Source organism: Pyrus communis, chromosome 5 (assembly GCF_041283825.1).
Source record: "Pyrus communis isolate YQ-2024b chromosome 5, ASM4128382v1, whole genome shotgun sequence".
Lineage (NCBI taxonomy): Eukaryota > Viridiplantae > Streptophyta > Magnoliopsida > Rosales > Rosaceae > Pyrus > Pyrus communis.
Genome location: NC_142569.1, coordinates 14,134,894 through 14,156,061, shown reverse-complemented (window position 1 = coordinate 14,156,061; position 21,168 = coordinate 14,134,894). Strand labels below are relative to the sequence as shown.

The 21,168-nt window shown below is 37.2% G+C and overlaps 2 protein-coding genes, 1 long non-coding RNA gene and 1 pseudogene across 6 annotated transcripts; 2 read left to right on the top strand and 2 right to left on the bottom strand.

The window, feature by feature from the left end:
- Positions 1–1,397: 1,397 nt before the first annotated feature.
- LOC137725173 (histone deacetylase 19) lies at positions 1,398–5,779 on the top strand. 2 transcript variants are annotated; one of them, XM_068463765.2, is made up of 7 exons: positions 1,398–2,532; positions 2,736–3,176; positions 3,473–3,703; positions 4,313–4,383; positions 4,464–4,521; positions 5,330–5,401; positions 5,492–5,779. In XM_068463765.2, the coding sequence occupies exons 1-7, from the start codon at positions 2,005–2,007 to the stop codon at positions 5,579–5,581; spliced, it is 1,491 nt and encodes a 496-aa protein (XP_068319866.1). In that variant the 5' UTR covers positions 1,398–2,004; the 3' UTR covers positions 5,582–5,779. The 2 variants fall into 2 exon arrangements, with proteins under 2 accessions (XP_068319866.1, XP_068319865.1); XM_068463764.2 differs by having other exon boundaries at positions 1,833–2,532; positions 5,324–5,401.
- Positions 5,780–6,163: 384 nt separating this feature from the next.
- On the bottom strand, positions 6,164–9,809 carry LOC137725708 (chloride channel protein CLC-e-like; annotated as a pseudogene). Its single transcript, XR_015962780.1, has 6 exons — positions 9,326–9,809; positions 8,823–8,926; positions 8,255–8,579; positions 7,978–8,170; positions 7,126–7,613; positions 6,164–6,710 (listed from the first exon to the last, which is right to left on the bottom strand). The product of XR_015962780.1 is annotated as a chloride channel protein CLC-e-like (transcript).
- Positions 9,810–10,730: 921 nt separating this feature from the next.
- LOC148696838 (uncharacterized) lies at positions 10,731–13,221 on the top strand. The gene is made up of 2 exons (XR_015962775.1): positions 10,731–11,492; positions 12,305–13,221. It is a non-coding gene; the product is annotated as an uncharacterized LOC148696838 (long non-coding RNA).
- LOC137725702 (TMV resistance protein N-like) lies at positions 12,870–18,195 on the bottom strand. 2 transcript variants are annotated; one of them, XM_088694492.1, is made up of 7 exons: positions 18,063–18,195; positions 17,784–17,873; positions 17,642–17,700; positions 16,831–17,338; positions 15,555–16,689; positions 15,026–15,322; positions 12,870–14,933 (listed from the first exon to the last, which is right to left on the bottom strand). In XM_088694492.1, exons 2-7 carry the CDS (start codon positions 17,819–17,821, stop codon positions 13,035–13,037), a joined length of 3,936 nt encoding a protein of 1,311 aa, XP_088550618.1. In that variant the 5' UTR covers positions 17,822–17,873; positions 18,063–18,195; the 3' UTR covers positions 12,870–13,034. The 2 variants fall into 2 exon arrangements, with proteins under 2 accessions (XP_088550618.1, XP_088550619.1); XM_088694493.1 differs by lacking the exon at positions 18,063–18,195 and having other exon boundaries at positions 16,831–17,368; positions 17,784–17,863.
- Between the last annotated feature and the right edge of the window lie 2,973 nt (positions 18,196–21,168).

Sequence of the window (21,168 nt, the reverse complement as noted above, 5' to 3'; positions counted from 1 at the left end):
TTTGTTCACTTAACTCTTTTTGCACTAATTGAATTTTTTGGACTTCTAATTTTAATTGCTCAACTACTTCTAATGATCTAAGTTCTACTTGCTTAGGTTTACTATCTATGAGGTCAACAAGCTCTTTTATCTCTCTTCTACTAGGAAACTTTTGAATATTTTTATTATTATCTTTTAACTGAGATGTAATATAGTCTAAATTTTGTCTAATTGTTTTTATGGATTTTTTCTGAAAATACTCTAACAACTGATTTAACAAATGATTATGCTTATTATTTTCTAATTTTATATTTTCTGCTTAACTAATAATAAGATCTACAATACTATTGGCTTGAGGATTTTCTTCACTATGCAAAATATGATTATACTTTCTCAATGGAAAATAACAAACTAAACTATTTTGGTCTAAGGTTATTTTTCTTTTTTGAGGTTTACTAATTTCTAAATTAAGGTAATCTATCATAAACTACAGTCTATCTTTCTTTAAAGTTACTGTTAACTGATTTCTTAGAAACTTTCTTTCTTCTCTCAAGGTTTCTAAAACTTGATCTGTTGCTCTTTTTGCTTCTAAAACTTTATGCTGCACTTTTGTGTTATTATATTTACGAATAAATGAAGGATGTTCAAGATAACCACGATAAAACTTTTGCTTCTTCAAAGTCTTGCTAATTCTTTTGGATATGTATGCTAATCTTCTCTTTATGCTATTTATAGTTGGATGTTTGGGACAATAAATACCTTGTGGTTGTGGTTGACAAGGTCTACAAGGACAATAATATATGTTGTTCATACAAAATAAACAAGTGTGATATCAGTTGTATCAATGACTTCCGTCCTCAAAGTACTTTACTATTATAATTATACTATTAAAATGCTAAACCTGGCTCTGATACCATATTCGCAAAGCAGGACGGGTTAAATAGTCGGATGACCATTATAACAACTAGACATAAAACCTTGCACATGGAACTCGACATGTTTCAGCATGATGGTCACTCACAGTACAAGTATAAGGCCTTAAAGGCTGAACTCAGAGTTATGAAGAACTCAGAGGTACCTTGGTTAATGTCCAGTTATTTGTATGGCAAACATTCAACTATAACGGAGTGCTCGAACAAAGTATGATCGTCAGTTTAGTAGGTTAATAATATAACGACAATAGTATTTCCCTGTTTTGGACTAAAAATCTAATTAAACAAACACACTAAAGAAAGAAAAGAAAACTTACTTAAGGCTTGGAGATTGCTTGAATATGTACACTTGAACTTTTATTGATATATAGAATGTTTACAAAGAGAAGTGTTTACAAAGAAATGTTTACAAGGGATGCTATGAAGGTTTTTGGATGCTTGAGTGTATGAGGATTGAAGGATGTTGTGAGTATGTTGTGTCTCTGCAATGTTGTTTTCGTGTGTTCTACATGGGAGGAAAAACTCCCTTATATACAAAAGCTAGTTCCTAAACAACAAAATAATTTTTCAATATTTACAACTTTTTGGACAACACACTGTTTCTGAAAGCTGACTAACTTGTCTTTGTTTTGATGAAGGTCATGTGAATCCATGTTGTCTTGGCTGCTGCAATGTTTGCCACCTTGATTTTAGCATTCGAATGTAATCTGAAGATGTTAGTCTTCTTTTCTCTTCTTTTGGATGTATTCCTTAGTGAATTCATTTGAATTTTGCTGAATACTGAGCAATCTTATACATATGTGTGCAGGATAGGATCAACATTTTAAAAAAAATTTGTCCTGATAATTAAAAAGAAAGTTTTTTGAGATTTTTGGTTAGTTTTCCATTCAAATTAAATCCAAGACATTTCCTTTCTTCATTAAATAAATCAAATATAAATAAACCAAAACCAAGGCATTTTCCTTGCATTGATTTGATGCCCTACCCGCCGGTTTAAAACGGACCCCCCCCAATAACCCCAAACCCAACAAACCAATCTGAAAATATATAAAAAGTTCCAATTTTCGTCTGAAAAATCTGGTTTCCGCCGACGATGGACACCGGCGGCAACTCTCTAGTGTCGGGTGCCGACGGAGTGAAGAGGAAGGTGAGCTATTTCTACGACCCAGAAGTGGGAAATTACTATTATGGGCAGGGACACCCGATGAAGCCCCACCGGATTCGGATGACCCACGCCCTCCTCGCGCACTATGGCCTCCTCCAGAACATGCAGGTCCTCAAACCCTACCCAGCCCGCGACCGCGACCTCTGCCGCTTCCACGCCGACGATTACGTGGCGTTCCTCCGGAACATCACCCCCGAAACGCAGCAGGACCAGCTGCGGCAGCTCAAGCGGTTCAATGTCGGCGAGGACTGCCCTGTCTTTGATGGGTTGTACTCGTTTTGCCAGACCTATGCTGGTGGGTCGGTCGGCGGCGCTGTGAAGCTCAACCATGGGATTTGTGATATTTCGATTAATTGGGCCGGTGGTTTGCACCATGCTAAGAAGTGTGAGGCTTCTGGGTTTTGCTATGTGAATGACATTGTTCTTGCAATTTTGGAACTTCTTAAGCAGCATGAGGTTAGTTAATTTGATTGCATAGTGTTAAAGTTTTGAACTTTTTGATGTTTGGATTGTTGGGTTTGTTATGTTTTGTATGATCTCTGAATTGGGTTATCAAAAATGTTAATTGCATAGTTAAAGTCTGAACTTTTTGATGTTGGGTTTGTATTGTGCAATCTCTGAAATGGGTTACTGAAATTGTTAAAGTTTTGCCTGAACAGCGCGTTTTGTATGTGGACATTGATATCCACCATGGAGACGGTGTTGAGGAGGCATTTTACACGACGGACAGGGTCATGACTGTTTCATTTCACAAGTTTGGGGATTATTTTCCTGGCACGGGGGACATTCGTGATATTGGTTACGGGAAAGGGAAGTATTACTCCCTTAATGTTCCGTTGGATGACGGGATTGATGATGAGAGCTACCATTACTTGTTCAAGCCCATCATTGGGAAGGTGATGGAAATTTTTAAGCCTGGGGCTGTGGTTCTCCAGTGTGGTGCTGATTCCTTATCTGGGGACAGGCTTGGCTGCTTCAATCTTTCCATCAAAGGCCACGCCGAGTGTGTTAGATATATGAGATCCTTCAATGTCCCGCTCTTGCTTCTAGGTGGCGGTGGCTATACCATTCGCAATGTTGCTCGTTGTTGGTGCTACGAGGTATACTTCTCATATTCTGTTCTACCTTTTAATGTTTCCAAAGTATTTCACTTATGATATAATTGTGCACATATAGCATGTTTTTTATTGCAAGTTATAATCTCTTTCCAGATATCATGTTAATGTTTTGTGATTGCATAATACGACTATAGTGCCTGGCAGATGACTACTCTTTAATACACTGTTTTAAATGTGAGATGCGTAGTTTCACAGCATCTGCATATGGTGCATCTAATTTTTGTTTAGTCTTGTGTCTTTGGAATTTGTTTGTTTTTGATATGTTGTTTGTAATACAGACAGGAGTAGCACTTGGAGCAGAAATTGAGGACAAAATGCCACAGCACGAGTATTATGAATATTTCGGTCCAGATTATACTCTTCATGTTGCCCCGAGTAATATGGAAAATAAGAATTCTCACATGTTACTAGAAGAAATACGGTCAAAGCTTCTTGAAAACCTCTCCAGTCTGCAGCATGCACCCAGTGTCCAGTTTCAGGAAAGACCTCCTGATACTGAGCTTCCGGAGGTATGTTTCTGCAACTAATCATTTTCTCAGCTAATTTATTTTTCCATCTTCTATATTCATCAAAACATAATAATCATCTGACTGAAATTATTTCTTCTGATTTGACATGATACAGCTAAAGTGCATGAACTTTTCTTCTGTCTAAAGTCTAAATTAGTAACTTGTAATAGACAACTTCTTGTTCTCAAGATTTCTAATAACATAAGCTAACTGGTGCCCGCATTTACTCCAAAGCCACATTGTTCCTGAGCAGAAGATCCAAATTTTTGTCTTTTTCTTCCATTTATTTGCTATCAAGCTTACATTTTGACGTTCCTATGTTTTCCACTTCCTTCCTGTAATATGATAGTTCTTGTTCCATAACTGGTAGAATACTTGATGGAAGTTTCATAGACATTTTTAATGAGTATAGTGATGATCCAAAGGGAAAAGTTGTGTATCTAAATAGCAGCAAAGCTCCAGTCTGACTTTTATTAATCTATGTATAAAGAATGTTGCTTGCTAGTTCAAATCTATCTAAATTAAGTTGTTATTTGTACTCAATATTTAACTTTGTTATATGGGCTTGTATTCAATGTTTTAATATTATTCTTTGTGAAATTCTTTCAGGAGAATGAGGAACAGGATGACCCAGACGAGAGGTGGGATCCAGATTCTGATATGGAGGTTGATGATGAACGGTACTTCAATTTATTCTCCTAATTTGCTCTCATTATCTAGCACTTCCGTCTTTGCAATTTACTATTTATGGTTTATACAGTAAGCCTTTACCAAGCAGAGTAAAGAAAGAGATCATTGAACCTGAAGTTAAAGATCCGGTATGTCACAAATCATCTCTCGAGCTCAACTTTTTTTTGGGTGTGGAATCATTTAGACTATAATTCACTGTATTTGGCTGCAAATTCATTTGTCTAGTCTTAAACACTACATCAACAACAAAGCCTTTTCCTACTAAGTGGGGTCAGCTATATTCTTAAACACTACTGCATTAAATTTCATGTATAGTAAAACTGTGCTCATTGTCTGATAAAGGACAAGTGGTTATATTGTTTGTCCATGGCAAAAAAACAGAAACATATTGACGAAAGGCTAAAAGATGAAAGTTACAGGAAAAACAAAATCTCTTATGTACACAAGTTAAATAGTCCCCCTGGAGTTTACTGTTTCATTCGTTTAGATGATGGCATGATGCAATGAACCAACTCAATATGCACCATTCTTGACAGCTCCAACCATAAACTTACTAACACCTGGATTTGACTAGAATCTATTCAAATCATCCAAATCATCCAAATCATATATAAAGAGGAAGCTTGTCTCTTCATAGTGTTCTGTTGCTCCCCTGTTATCCTGTCTCTTGTTTATTGTTACGTGAAGCCTACATTGGTGATTAGTAATGTTCCCTTTCTTTCTTATGAGAATATAATGTTGCCAGCTATGGCATCTACTGCTGTTTATGATTATATGTTTATATCCTGCACGTAGCATTACTTTCTTACGATGTGCTCATTTCCTTTGCTGTGCCGCATTTTAAAACTTACATAAACATGGATGATAACCTATTTGTTATGTTTATTTGCCTCAACATTATCTAATTCTGGTTGTTGTGGCACACTGGAGATCCAGAAAGGGACCTCGGAGAACGCTAGAAGCTCAGGCTATGATCCAGCAGTAGATGAGATAACAACAGGCGCAAAGGTGAAATTAACACATAAGTCCATTAGAATCAGGTTCCTCTTTCATAAGAAAACCATCCCACTAATAGTTTTCTGACATTGATATTTGCAGGCTTTGGATATGGGATCTGGATCAGTGGATGAACCACCAACTGTGAAAGTTGAACAAGACACTATGAATAAGCCTGCGGACCAGATATAAACGTTATCACAATCAAATTTATTTAGGGTAACTTGATCACAAGCAAAGTCATTCAAACTTAACCGTCCTTCGATTTGTGAAGTTGGTAATTTATCTGAGCAGTAGCATTTCATGTATCTTAGCATTTCTTGTATTTGTAAGAATTCAACGCTTGTTTAAACTATCATGGATAAGTACCCAAATTTGGCCTCTTGTACATGTTTTTTTCTTCACTGTTTTGAACTATTAAAAGTTAAATAGGAAGGCATGGAACTGTCATTATACTGTTGTATCCCAAAACCGAATTCTTTGGTCGGAACCCTAAAACCATGCTTATTTCAAGAATCGTAAGTTCAATCGGTAGTCCACTGCCCCTGATTTTGGTGCTCCAAAATCCAATTTTCCTCTTTCATTTGGGAAGAAGATGGGATTAGAAATTTAGGATGTCGTATGATGTTCATAGAGGAAGCATTTATTACTAGACTCAAACCCGCATTATCCTGAATGATTGGGCATAGGTGACTGATGTTTTTGAAAAGTTTGGATGTCAGAAACTAGGATTATAATCTGCTTAACTCATTTCTTTACTCAAACGAATTTTCATTTTTCATTAACAAACGATAACCTATACGGTATTGCAGTAAAACCAGTAACTATATTACAAGGCAAAATGCTAAAAGGAAAACCCCAATTTGACGGTTTCTCTTCTAATAACTTTGTATATGTTCCTGTGTCCATCAGTTGTATTTAGATTTGTAGTTGTTCAGGCAGAACCAACTCTGAGCCCTTTTCAGCAATCGAGCATCGACTGGAAGACTTGCTGAGTGTTCGGTATCAGTATCAGTATCAGACCCATCTATACAGAGTGAACTTTCAATTTCACACAGGTCACTTGCATTAGATGTCCTTTCAGCTGAAGCACCACTTGAAGATATCCCATTTGCAGTAGGGGAAGGCACTTCAGGTTGTTGAATGCTACTATTGTTTCCCTGTTTGAGTTTCTTAGTCTTCCCGATAACTTTTCTCCTCGTCTGTCCAGATGTAATCCACGAAGATAACCCCACAGCTCCAAGTAGCGGCAGCACAATACGATAATCTTGTGTCAATTCAAAAAGAAACAGACTCCTGCAAGACTAGCACCCATTCCAACCTGAACATGGAATCTCTCCGATTGTCAACTCCATCCAGATTTTGGGATACCTTCAGAATTTAGCAGGCAAATACCAGAAAGAGAAATAATATATTCACCGAGAAAAGTTCAGACTTTTCAAGTTTACCATGGAGAATGATATTATGTACACTCCATGTCAATTGTCAAAAGACCATTCGACACTTTAGAACTAATACAATTGCAGGAAACACATTCTACTTCTAAAAAGAAAGGTATTTGCCCCTGAAGGTAATGGCCATAGGTTTCTGGATAATAGCATTCAATTTTGAAGGTAAACTATCTTGCCAGATATCAAGCATACTAGTTGAACATTGCCAGATATTTCAATTTTGAAGGTAAACTATCTTCTAGATATGAAAATGACATTATATCAAGCATACCAGTTGAACATTACCAGACCGTATACTTGCGGTGATGGTACTTCCAATATGGAAAAGATGAAGTATAGGATTGGACTGAGAACTGCAGAACTGATGAATTTTCCGTATGCCATTCCTGTTGCTGCACCAGTAAAAAGTGATGGAGCATAGTAGCCTCCAACTAATCCACAGGCTCGACACAATGAGGTTGCACCTATCTTGACCACTACCAACTGAAGAAACTGATCAGCTTAGAGGCCTTTCTCAAGTGGTCGAGATTCCAGCAAAATGTCAACATCTCCAAACCCCGATAAAGAATTTCAGGATATGCCAATGCCATCAGCCAAATAGCCAAGCCACCCACGATAGGGAAAAAAAAAATTTGGTAGGTCAACGGTCTTGTGAAGATTGTCAACAAATACCAACATGTGTGATGTGCACTTTGATAAGGTTAATGAAACCAAGCCACATAGGACACCCAGCAATAGATACAGCGGAAGCTCAGAAAATGATACGAATACGTCTCATTATTAAAACCACACCTTTAAACAATAACTTGAACATCAACCTCTAGATATACTAAAGGTATGCCCGGAAAATTCATCCCAGTAGAGTGAATAAACTAGCATTGTAACACAATCATATATGAAATTACCCATTTGGAACATGCAATGTAAATCAACTACCCAAATAATGGGAAAATTCAGAAACCATATTCAGTAAAGGCAAATCACATTACCAGGAGCAAGTAAATACTCCAAGATTACTTACTGATGCCATAGTCAATTGCAGAAATGATTTAAATAAAAGAGCCATTTTTTGTTCACTCGGCACATAAGTTTTTATATATATTATTTTGAAGAATCAACAGATAATTGATAGTGTACCAGCAGGTGAGCAGAAGTCATAGTATGGGACCTTAAAGGCTGGTTCAGAACAAAGACCAGCTTCTGAAACTACAGAAGCTATCACAGCACTAAGTATGACCATAGAAGTGGAATTCACAAGTGAAATGGATGAGGAATTAGGTGGTGATGGACTCTATGGGAAAGAAACAACCGGAAACAGCAGCATTAAACCCTGTCAAAACAGAACAACAATTACAATGAGGGCATACATGTATTGATAACGGCAGCATAGATATACACAAAACTGAATACCAACCAGAAGCAATTCCAGCAGCCACATAAGCGAGCTTTCTTTGTGAACTTTTATCAAACACAGCACCAATACCCTTGGCTATAGAAGTTCCAATCTCAACGCTAGGACCTCAGGACCTAACGAGTGCCCAGTCCCAAGTGTGACACAAGCAGCAATTGCCTTGACAAAAGGACACGATGCTGCCTTGAAACCATCAAAAACCGAAATAGGCACTCCCAATTTCACTAATAAATTCTCTCCTTTTTCTCCTCCTTGCTCATTGCCATTGTTATATTGTGAACCATCCTCAAAAGCATCTCGAAACAAGTTTATTATGGCAACAATCAAACTGTTAAAGGGTAATTGAGGATCACCATATCACAGTGCACTCAAGGCACCAGATTAGTGCTTTACCATATTGGTTAAGTAATTAGTAGATAAGACTGTTATGTAAGATTGGTGACTAGGCAATAGACATTTATATCCTTTTGAATAGTGCATTGTGAAAGTTAATGAGAATCATTCTTCACATATTCAATCTCTCTCTCTCTAAATCTCTTGATTACTGCAAGATATTAGACTTCTACACAACCCTCCAGAATCACCTGCTTCTACATCTCCCATGTACTCCTTTCTCAGCCATGAAGCTCCCCGTTGCCGCATCCCACCCCAGAACACGTCAAGTATCTCATGAACCTTCCCATTCATGTCAAAATCTCAGAAAAAGCTCAAAACTTTATGTATAAGCAAGCAAGAAAAAAGCAAAGAAAAAATGGGTAATGAGTGACGGAACCTGAGGTTCCGACCCAAATTGGAAATGAGGGAGTAGCCCCGACTCCTTATACCTTATAAGTTATAAGTTAATGCAAGGTTCCTTAACTTTCCGATGTGGTACAGTTTTTCATAACCTCACGCGCCCCTCACGTGTTGCAGGACTCAAGCCAAACAGATGGACAATACACATCCTATTCCTAATGCATCTCATGAACATTTACAATTTGTGTAAAATTTCAGATAAAAGCTCAAAACTTTGCAAACAAGCAAGCAAGAAAAGGAAAAATGGACAATTGAGTTATGGATAAAAATCAAACATACAGAGTAGTTCAAGAGGACGACGCCGATTCCGGTGAGCAGACCCACCAAGCTCGACGACAGCACTATCGTCCAGTTCCCTCGGCCACGGCCTTGTGCTCTGTTTTCATCTTCCCCTTCTTCTTGTTCTTCTGCTTTGCCATCGTCATCGTCATCGTTTTGTTGTTTTTGTTGCTGGGTTTGTTGGTTTTGAGTGAGGGAGAAAGGAGGTCTGAGAGTCAGATCTCTGCCATCTTCATCTTCCCCTTCTTCTTGTACCCAGCACTGGCATTTTTGGTGTTGATTGTTCTAGTTTGGGTGTTTGATGTGGCAGAGAATAGGAGGAGGGTTTTTGCCGGCGGTGATGAAGACGGAGGAGGTGGAGAGGCCAGGGGACATAAATGGCGGTGGAAGTGGGCGTTGGGGAAGCGCCGTATGCAGTCCAGGCCTCCCATTAGCTGCTACACCAGCTAATGGATAAATGTCTGACAAAATAATTAAGTAATATTCATATTAATATAAAATAATAATACCCTAATTTCCTTTTCTTTTCATATTAACCAAATCAAGAGTTATCTTTTAATAGTATATTATTAAATATATCTCAAAAAAAAAAAAAATAGTAACTTATAGTCCATGATTGAAAATGGCACTTGGTGTATCAGATCATATTTTCGGTATACTAAAAAAATACTCAACTTTATTATTTATCTTTTAACACCAAATATCCTATTAGAATCCAAGTTATGTCTGTATTCATAACCTACCGTTTACGCACACATGAGCAACTGTTCTTAATATTTGCAAATAAGAAGGTGTAATTATTTTTACTAAAAAATAGTTAGGAGCACATAAATTGACATGTACTTGATAAAATTCGAGAAATTTGTCTCAGTGATTGAGACATTTTTGCTACAAGTGAGAACAAAAGAAGCTCCCACAACAAAGTTGACCATTTCAATCTAGAGTGGCCGACAACATACGCCAAACTAACATATACACTTACAAAAAATGGAAACTAGACAAGGTTGTAGCTCCAATTAAGAATGCATTACATTATGTGTCAATGTTTACTAATTACATCAATTATTAGGCCCGTTCTTTGATTTTGATATGAAACATAGTACTACTTCAAAGATCCCCAATGTTTTATTTAATAGACCTTTCCATGCACATCATGTAATGCAAGAAGTTTCAGGGACTAATTAAATGGCAAAAATGAGGTGATCACAAAAGGGATCAATCAAAATGCCTTAATTGTACCAAGTAATGAAGTTGTTTGAAGGGTTTATAATCATATTTAGAATGCTAATCATTGATCGTGCCCTTAAAGAAAAAGAAGACGAGAAACCGACGAAACGTGAACACAAAACCGTCGTGGACATGAGCTGCTTGTCGGCCATGATAAGAGTAGTTAATATGTATGGGTGTGTATAGATTATCAATTAGGTTTCTTCTTTAGACGGATTTACAGAACGATGTCCAAATGTACATCTGCAATTTACAGTCTCACAATGTAACATGGCAAATATCCGACAAACAAATGACTCTGATTTCTAAATTGTAGATTCCTTCTCAATCTCGCATGAATTTGCACCTTTCTATATGTGCACCTTCTCAATCTCACATTAAATTGTAGCTTCCTTCTCAATCTCGCATTAAGTTGACAAATCGAAAACATAAACTTGCAAACCGACTCGATTTCTAAATGGTATATGTTATGGTAGTACCTAATGGGCCAGGCTCATTAGGACCAGTGGTAATTTTGAAATATAACACAAATACAACATCATTTTTGTCACAAAAAATCAAAACGAAAAATCATCGTTTTTCTATCCCAAACTGCCGGCATCGCTCAGTGTCTCCATCGTCTTTTGATTTTCCTCCGAATCGGAGAAGAAGGGCAACCAAATCATGGTCCTCCGAATTCGTGGTTTTCTGATTCTTCCGGGCGCTCCTTACGCGTACTGCAGCCTGAGCGCGCGGCGCTCTCGATTGATTCCGTGGCCTGATCTCCCGCGAATCGCAATCCGACGGTGGCAATGGCATCGCCGCAGAACCAATCGGCGAATCTGGATCTCTTCGATGCGTATTTCCGACGGGCCGATTTGGACCGCGATGGCCGGATTAGTGGCAATGAAGCCGTCGCTTTCTCCCAGGGCTCTGGTCGCCCAAACAGGTCCTTGCTCAGGTACTCTCTCTCTCTCTCTCTCTCTCTCTCTATATATATATATATATGTATATGCATGTGTGTATATGTATAATTGGATGTGTGTGTATGATTATATTTGTGTTCCGAATCAGATTGATTTTGAATTTGTAGTCTAATTGTAGTTGAAGTGGTAAATGTGAGGTCGGGATGTCTTAATTCTCTTATCTAAGCTGAGATTTTTATTTCGTGTTAGTATAAATGCGGAATTGATGTTCAAATGGTAGAAAATAAGTAGATGAAGAATTTATACTACAGTTAGTGAGGTTGAGAGAGTTATGTTATCAGGTCATTAATATACCTTCTGGTGTATCCATTCGACCTGAGGGGGTAAGCAGACTTTAGAAATTGTGCGGTAGTGAAAACCTGCAGTATAAGATGACTATGGAGTATTTAGGATTGTCGCATACGGGGGAAATGTTCTTGGGTCAGGATCATATCGACAAATAGGTTCTTAAAGCTGTATATTTGTTTTGCTGAAGGAATTTCCGTATAAAATGATAACCAGGGGCACATTATGTTAAATATTGATTATATGAATGCACTTTCTCATTAGCTTGAATTGCTGAACATAACAGGCTCAATCAATCATATTTTTCTGCGAGATGCTTTGCTGCTGGATGTTCATTCGTTGCATGATGTGTTCGTATTTTGATGTAAAAACTTACATATGCCATAGATATTTTGTAGATATAAAATTTAATTTGTCATTGGGAGTAATCTTTTGCTGGCCAATTGACGTACGAACATCCATAAATGTATACTTTTAAATTGAGTCATGTCTAAATGTGCAGTCTAGATTGATAGAATGACTACCCATCATGCCGCATTATTTTTGATGGAGCGGTTTAGGGAGGGACGCCCTCTTCCAGCAGTGCTAACAAGCAATGTTATGTTTGATAAATCCAATATTTTTGAACCTGCAAATAATTACTCCAATGCTGGCATTGTAGCTTGTAGCACGACGTATAATTTTTCTCCTTAATTTTGGAAAGTTCCTAGTCCTATTGAAGCAAAGAGCCCTATAGTTTTATCGTTGTTACAAATTTGATGATTGTATAATTAAACTGGGGCTGTGCCTTTCTTTTCTCAGCCTTAATACTCTGTAATTTTTTACCCTCTCTAATAAAATTTGTTTCGCTGATCTTTGTTTGGTGCAAACAAAAACACTGAGTTTTTCCGGTGTTAGTCCAATCGGGCCGATCATATTTTTGGCTCATTGCAGTTCAGCCCTTGAACAAACACATATTTTTGTCGTGTTGAATGTTTAAACTATCGCGCCTGGTTGTGAGATTTTTAATTTGCCTTAGCATGGTGTGTTAATTAATGTCTATGGTTATGATATAAAGGTAAATCAAGTTTTAAAGATAACAAATAGGCTATTATACACTTCCATAACTAGCGCTTCATAATGTATAAAGCATAAACAATACCAAAACAATAAAGCCCTTGCCTAGTTGTTGTCTTATTTCTTGGTCAGACAAGTGAGCTATCAAAGTACAAATTTGCCTTAAAAAGTTTTTCCTAATCACTGTCATTTGCTTCAGACTCATCACTTGATCCACCACCTTTGGAATCATCATCTTGTCTTGTTTCTTCTTCTACTTTTGGTCCCCTCGACTTGAACACATGACCAAATTTGAATTTCTCAGCATCTTCCGCATACAATGGGCATATACCACAGCTTTCCACCTTCATAAGGGAAGCAGAAGCAGGTTGTTCAAAATCTTCAAAATCTTCAAAATCCGGGCAGAAGACAACAGAGGCCTCTTTGGCAAGTTTGTAAACATCAGGGGAGCAGTTTTTTCCTACCTCTTCACTTCTAAAGGCCTCATTCCACACATACACGTGATGTTGGCGGTGCTCAGAACCGAACAGTAAATAGTTTTCACTCTGGGCGCCTGGTCTAATGTACTTAGAACTGAACAGTTCATGGCTTTCACCCATGAATTTGACAATGAAATTAGCTCTTACACTAGAGAGGACACCCAAGTCATATAAATCCAGAGGAACAACAACAGAGAGAGCAAAACCAAATAAACCTGTTCGAAACCAATCTGGACAAAGCTCGATGTCTACTGAAGATCCCTCATTTTGATAGCTGAACCAATTTGGAATTTCTTTTCCTGGACAAATAATGTTAATCTGAGGCCAGGGATTATGATGCCGGCGATGGTACTCAAAAGGCGCAACAGTTGCCATTCGCATAATTGCAATCTGTGCTTCATCCATTATGTTGCTCCTTGAATTATTATCCAATTTTGGGCAATTAGTAAAGATTCTGCAACAATAATTAGGTTTATCCCAACCTTGTGTGAGTGCTGTCCTTGAACTTGACACTATCTTCAGCGACGTGCAGCCTTGAGCTTTAACATCACATAGCACTGGGAGCTCTGGTATAGATTGAAGCTGATGGCACCCGCGTAAGTCGAGCATAGACAACCGAGATGCTTGTTTGATGCTTGCTGGTATTTCCAATATACCGCTGCGGCTGAGTTCTAGTTTTTTTAAAGAGCGAAAACAGAGAGTGGAAGGCAATTTTTCAAGTCTCCGACAGCCCTTAAATTTGAGACGTTTAAGATTGGTTAAACTGGAGATACTTGTTGGGACATCCTTAAGTTGCTTGCACGAACGAAGGTTTAAATCTTGAAGCCTATTTAGATTTCCAATTGACGAAGGAAGCATTTCGACAGCTGTGTCTTCCAAACAAAGAGACACCAATTGTTCCATTGGCTTCAAGATTTCAGGGAATTTGGAAAATCTAGAGCACTTGGTGAGATCAAGACTCTCAAGATATTTCAAGTTACAGATTGATGAGGGTAGCTCTGTAACTGCTGTTTGAACTAAACTTAAGGACTTCAAATGTTCCATTGGCTCCAAGATTTCAGGGAATTTGGAAAATCTAGAGCACTTGGTGAGATCAAGACTCTCAAGATATTTCAACTTACAGATCGATGAGGGTAGCTCTGTAACTGCTGTTTGAATTAAACTTAAGGACTTCAAATGTTCCACTGGCTCCAAAATCTCTGGAAAGTTTTCAAATTTAGAGCAGCTATGGAGATTGAGATTTTTCAACTTACACCTGCTGCTTGGAAGTTTCTCGAGGTCTCTGCAATCAGTTATATGCAAGTAAGAAATATTTTCGTTAGACCAAACTGATTCAGGCAACTCCTTTATACCAGACCATTGTAAATCTAAGTATTGAATATTTCCAGGCATCTCTGGAAGATACTTGAGACGGCTGCAGAATTGAAGATTAAGATGAGTAAGCTTGTCCAAATGTTGAAAACACGAAGGAATTTCAACCAAACTTTGACAGCCCCTGAGATTTATCTTCACAATTTTTAGACTCCCAGAGAGATTTGGAACTTCAGTTAGATAGTAAGAGTTTGACAGATCGATAACTTGTAAGTTGACAAGTATCTGCAACAAATGAAATAGAAATTAAAAGAATTAATATAATTTCTACACTTGATTTTATACAAGAATTAAAATAGGCATATAATATAATATACCTGCTCTTCTTTCCAAAGCTTCTTAACTTTGCCATTTGGCATATGAAGCTCAACTAGATTTTCCGCAGAAAAAGTTGACGGCAAAGATTCCAGTGGATATCCCCACCACTCAAGATAACGAAGAGAATTGGGAAGCTCCAGAGAAGTGTTGAATTTGACATCGGGAAGCACTAGAGAAGCCCACGAGTGAACAATTAGCAATCTTAGGTCAGACATCTTTTTGAAGTCTGCACGATTTAATGGTCGCTTTTGAAGATTATACCAATTAACCTGTATGGCTTCAACATTTGGAGTTTCCTGAGAATAAGAAGAAAGTTTAAATATCCAACATAATTGTATCCTCCTCTACTTGTCTAAATAAACAAACATTTGTTCATATTCCAAACACTTCCTAACACAATAAATATTCGATCAAATTCATCTTTTAACAATCTCACTACTTTATTATAAATTAGTTTTACTTTGTTCTGTTATCATCTCAAGTTTGTAATTTTTATTTTCTAAAAAATTGAATGCATTTGGCTCTTACCGTGTTACTTCTCAATACACGATGGACATCCTCATCATTGAACAACCTACTCCGTTTACCGGGATCTTTAATATCTTGTTCTTGAGCAATTTTCCTTCCCATTTCTTGTAGCAAATCGTGCATCTCTATGGTTTCCATTCTCCCCTTTGAATCAATTGATATGAGAGACATCTCAATGAGAATTCTAATTCCAGATGTCGCAAAGAATCCACGAACATCTAACATTCGTTTTACCTCAACCACAGACTTCCCTTTATGAAAACATGCTATATCCAGAAATATATCCTTCTCATTGTCTCCCAATTTATCATAACTTATTCTCAACACTTTCTGGATATCTTCAATGGGAAATCGTTTCAATTTGTTGAATTCATCTTCCCATTCTTCTTTGCTCTTACAATTGAAGAACAAGGACCCCAAAACTGTAAGAGCTAAAGGAACGCGTCCAGCATAAGCAACCACCTTTTTTGCCAACTCCTTAAAATCTGTTCTACAAGCACCGTTATTCTTGAAAGCACAAGCACCGTTATTCTTGAAAGCACGCAAACAGAAGAGCTGAAGAGCGTCATCCGATTTTAATCCCTCAACCTTGTAGATCTTAGCCTCTTCACCAGTTAGCGCAAGTTTGCCCCTATCTCTACTTGTGATAATGATTCTACTTCCACTGCCATACCGGAGATGATCGCCAGCTAAACGATCCATTTGCAATGAATCACTCACGTCATCTAGAACAATGAGGACCTTTGTACGACTGAGCCTTTCTTGAAAAATTGATTCTAAGGGCAAAGAAACTTCAACCTTTAATATCTCCTTAAAAAGTGTTTTTTCCAAGTGATCTAGTCCACCTGCTTGTTCTGAGTTCTCCCTAACATTCTTAAGAAAACAAGAAGCCTCGAATTTAAAAGAGTGTCTGCGAAATACAGCCTCGGCAAGGGTGGTCTTGCCAATACCACCCATGCCCCAAATACCTACAGTGATGCAAGGATCCGGTAAACAAATGCCTAACAGCGATTCAATCTGCTTGATGCGGCTTTCAATTCCAACAAAACCCTTTAAATCGCAGGATGATTCGCGACACATTTTGGCCAAAATATGATCGACAACTTTCTGAATTAGATTTGCCTCCGTCTCCGTCCTGGAGTATAGACGTATATGATTAGGTAGCAAAGCAATAGTTAGTCTCAAATACGCTTTACCAAATCTTAGTACAAATCAAACTGTCACAAGTTTAAAGAAAATTTATAACTTTAGACAAGTTAAAGAATGAGTTAGTTACCCGGATTTGTTTGAATAATCAAACCCAGATAAATTGGCGGCAGTCGTCAAAGCATCCCTCCACTTGTGCACCTTGTCGATACTGTTGTCGAAACGTTTTTTAAGTTGAGCAAATGCAGCCGCATAACTCCCGTGCTGTTTTCGTACATCAGATGGATTGATGTGGTAGAATACGGGTATAACCATCTGGCCATATCTTTCCTTGCACTCGAGTATATGCACGAGTTCATCTAAACACCATGTGGAAGAAGCATAGTTTTGAGAGAAAATGATCACCGAAATCTTGGATTTCTCGATTGCCTGTCGAAGGGCAGGTCCGATTTCTTCTCCACTCTGAAGTTTGTCATCGATGTAGGTTTCAATTTTCTTCTGAAGTAAGGCAGCATGTAGATGGCTGGTAATACCAAGGCGGGTGTCCTCGCCTCTGAAACTGATAAACACATCATACTTTTCTCGACGTGGGGGGTTATCAGCAGCGGATGATGAAGAAGAAGCAATGTCCATAACCTCTAGTTTTCAGAAACAGCAAAAAGATGTAGTTGCAGAGAGATTAATTGTTAATTAGAGAGAAATAATACTAGGACGTTGCACCGAATTAAGAGGATGCAAGAGGGGGGAGAGAGAGACTAGTTCAGAATTTACTTGAATTGGCTTTTGACTACATGCACAAAATTTCAAAGGCTCGAAATCAACGAGTGAGAAATACGAAAGTGGAAAATGGGGCACATGATAGGACCTATTATCTTTAAAAAGACTATAATTTAAAGAAAGATACTCATATATTTGCAATCTTAATATGAACAAGTGTAAACCTTTTCTCCTTGCTTTGCTCGCCTCACAATCAGTATCATCATCGTCACCTGATCGATTCCTGCAAATCAAGTTTTGGTTATGTTTCGTACCGTCAAAAAACAAAAATCAGATGTGAAAAAGGATGCAAAATCAACTTGAGACCTCTTTCTCCTGTTCTCTTCCTTGTTTTCTTTTTCCATTTGCTCTCTCTTTCAATCTTTTGTACTGAAGCTTTTTCAGAAACTGTGTGAACTGTTAAGAGAACCGTTTAATCCAAACGTCAAAAGGAAGAGAATTGATAAAGACGCAAACAAAACAAAGGGAAATCCGGTGACAGGTCACCAGCGAAGAAATTAACATAACACCTAAACTTATTAATTAAAAAGAAATGACAAAAAATACAGAAAGAGCCTTAAACAGTATCAATAAACGCTGACTAACCTCTGACAAGTTACCAATTTGACGAGGGCTTATTTGCTTTCTCCAGCTTCAAAATAATATCCAAAACAATTTTTTTTTTTTTGCATCATCAGCATCGCGGATGAAGAAGAATAAGAAGAAGAGGCCATATCCATAACCTCTAGTTTTCAGATCCAGGAAGTAGTAGTTGCAGAGAGATTAATTGTGAATAGAGAGAAAGAGAGAGAGACTGGCTCAGAATTAAGGAGGATCCAGTAAAGTGAGAGAGAGAGGTTCATAATTAAGGCGGATCTCATGAAACTAGAGAGAGAGAGAGAGAGAGAGAGAGGGAGACTAGTTCAGAATTTACAAAGAATTGGCTTCAGAACTTACTGAGAAATTGGCTTTTGAGCACAAGAAATTTTTAATTATGACGAAAATACAGATGGTATATTACGTATTTTTATGTAGTAATGAAAATTTTTAATTTTTAAGTTATTAACTTTTTAATTCATATAATAAATTATTTATATAAAAACATGTGATGTACAATTTCGTGTGACAATCACATTAAAAAAATCTCCACTCGACTACATGCACAAAGTTCCAAAGGCTCTTTGGGAAAAGCAATGAGTAAGAGATGACCGGTTACAAAAGTATAAAAATGGGGCACATGGGATGGGGCCCTCCCTTCACGCGTTTTGTGTCCACGATTTTGAATTTTCCCAATTAATTAGTCACCAATTTCTTTTAAGAAATTTCCAAATACATTCGGTTGAAGACTTTTTAATAATTTTCACACAAAAAAGTGCATTTCACACTACAAAATTTTGGAGAGCAGAAATAAATTCTTCAAAGTCTCTTTGAGTCCAGAAATGATAAATAGTCGTGACTTGCTACTATTTATCCTCATTTAAAAAAAAAAAACTATTTAGTTGTTCATCAATAAAGATTGAATAAGATTTGGTATCTGACTTTCCAAGCATACGTGACAAATTAAATCATTGGACTATTAATGAAAAACCATTAAGTCTCAGAGTCATTTTGTTTGATATCAGCATAATGTATTACACAATCATTATAACTATCAATCTCACCACCATGTTATGATAAGAATCAAACTAAACATGTCTTAATAGTTATTCATTAATAATCAATGGACTAGTTTGCCACTTTTATTTTTGAAGCTATCGAGAGAACATAAGAGAGAGTCCATAACTCCACCTGAAATTATGTGTCTTGTCCCAAGTAAGCGAGTCATGATCCACCATCTCTCTCTATCCATCTAGGCACTAAACTAAGTAAAAGACAAACAGAGGTAGAAATTGGGAATGAAAAGCAAGCAAGGGAGGATAGAGTAGTTGCCCACCGAGACTAAGATCAGTTTGAGTTCAGCAATTGTACTAGTTGACCTGACTTACACAAAGGTTACAAAAGCTTTATATGCTCCGGACAATCCGACGGAGATGTCAAATAAAAAAAACGGACAAATAAAATTACCCAACTCAAGAACCTTACTTTCCCCGTATAAAAATGCAGGCATTCACACATATGAAGAAAGACAAAATAAGGGCACACCAACATAAGTTCATAACTTTCATTACAGCTGACAAGTCACAACTTACTAGTCATCCCTTTATGTACAAAGTTTTTTATTTTTTTTATTTTTTCCATCTTACTATATTCAATTTAGATCAGCAGGCCATCCAATGAAATTTAATCTTGACAAAGACACCTAACTTACACTTGGTGAGTCACCGTAGCACTCAGTAACGTACTAAAATGTACACGACTCTTCAATTAAAGATAAAAGCAAACTAAAATATGTATAGCCCTTTGATAAAAAGTATATGTATATTATATATATATATAATAAATGTGTAGGTGTGTGATATACAGGAAGTCAATCAACAATTGATGAGCCCGATAAAATGCTATCTTTGTTGGTGAAATGTTTTGAAGTCGAGAAGATCTCATCGGTGAAGTTCGTAAGATAGTATTAATGCAAAGGTTTGCAATCGTTATTAAAAGATCTAAGACAAATACATATGTTGTTATTGGTTGTGATAGAGATGGGTATTATTGAGCTTTTAAAACTTCACTAGATGAAAGAAAGAGAAACTCAAGATCTCGGCTCATAAATTGTCCATTCAAAGTCAGGACGTGTAAAAAGAAACGTGAATAATTTTGGAAGCTAGAGATAAAAAATTGGTTACATAACCATGAACTTTCGAATGACACACGTGGACATGTGTGGACATCCTTCTATTGGAGTTTAAAGATAAGCCTGAAAAGTTGCCTCTGACTCAAAAAGAGGATACCAAAAGGCAACATTATGAATTTCTTACCTCAATTCTTGAACCTAATGTTAAATCTCACAAAGATCATTCGGTACACATGCGGCACTTTTCCAGTCACCCGAACATAACATTCCATCAGTTGCATTCCAAGCATTTCTTTGGGAGAGGTATAGAGTCTGTATACTTAGCTTTTTATATTTCAACATACAAATTGGTAACAAACACCTTGACTGCTGCATGGCATTCGAAACCAACTATGCTCATACATATTCATGGGTTTCTTATAAAACAATAAACTATGGATTGCTCCCTTGCTGCTTGAACACATATTCGTTTTATGAAGATCATGTCTGTGAAAAATCAATTTAAATGTATGTGATAGTGACTGTCTTAAACTGATATGCTCATATACATCAGTAATTTGTATTATGTGTTATAGTGGACAGCTTGAATCCATCTTTTCTTTGTTTGACTAGCTAATTTTTCTTTATTTTTCAATTGCATATAGTGCAATTCACTCTGTTTTAAATTAAGTGGCATATTGAGGTAATTTTGAGAGGATATATATATAAAGCACTCTCTTTGTATTAGTGTGGGTGAATGGTATGTATGGCATCGGATTAAACCTTGAATATTACAAAAAGTTGCTCTACTTCAATCCCCATCGTGTTTTATGTTGAGCTTCTGCAGATACTTTGTTGATTAAAGCACTCTTTATGCATTGCTGTCACAAGTTTCGACGAAATAATTTATGACAAGTTCTCCTTCCGTTTCAGGTTCGTTACAGACCTGATTTCGAATGCTCGGAGTAATGAACTGAGGATCTTTATTAATCTCGGCATGCTTAA

What these genes read in the sequence shown, in the direction of transcription:
- LOC137725173 (XM_068463764.2), top strand. Translation starts at nt 2,005, where the DNA reads ATGGACACCGGCGGCAACTCTCTAGTGTCGGGTGCCGACGGAGTGAAG. An exon ending in CTGATACTGAGCTTCCGGAG is followed by an intron (nt 3,704 to 4,312) that starts GTATGTTTCTGC and finishes AAATTCTTTCAG; the next exon opens with GAGAATGAGGAACAGGATGA. An exon ending in AACCTGAAGTTAAAGATCCG is followed by an intron (nt 4,522 to 5,323) that starts GTATGTCACAAA and finishes GGCACACTGGAG; the next exon opens with ATCCAGAAAGGGACCTCGGA.
- LOC137725702 (XM_088694492.1), bottom strand. Translation starts at nt 17,821, where the DNA reads ATGGAAAAAGAAAACAAGGAAGAGAACAGGAGAAAGAG. An exon ending in GAGCAAAGCAAGGAGAAAAG is followed by an intron (nt 17,339 to 17,641) that starts GTTTACACTTGT and finishes TCTGAAAACTAG; the next exon opens with AGGTTATGGACATTGCTTCT. An exon ending in GATTATTCAAACAAATCCGG is followed by an intron (nt 16,690 to 16,830) that starts GTAACTAACTCA and finishes TCTATACTCCAG; the next exon opens with GACGGAGACGGAGGCAAATC.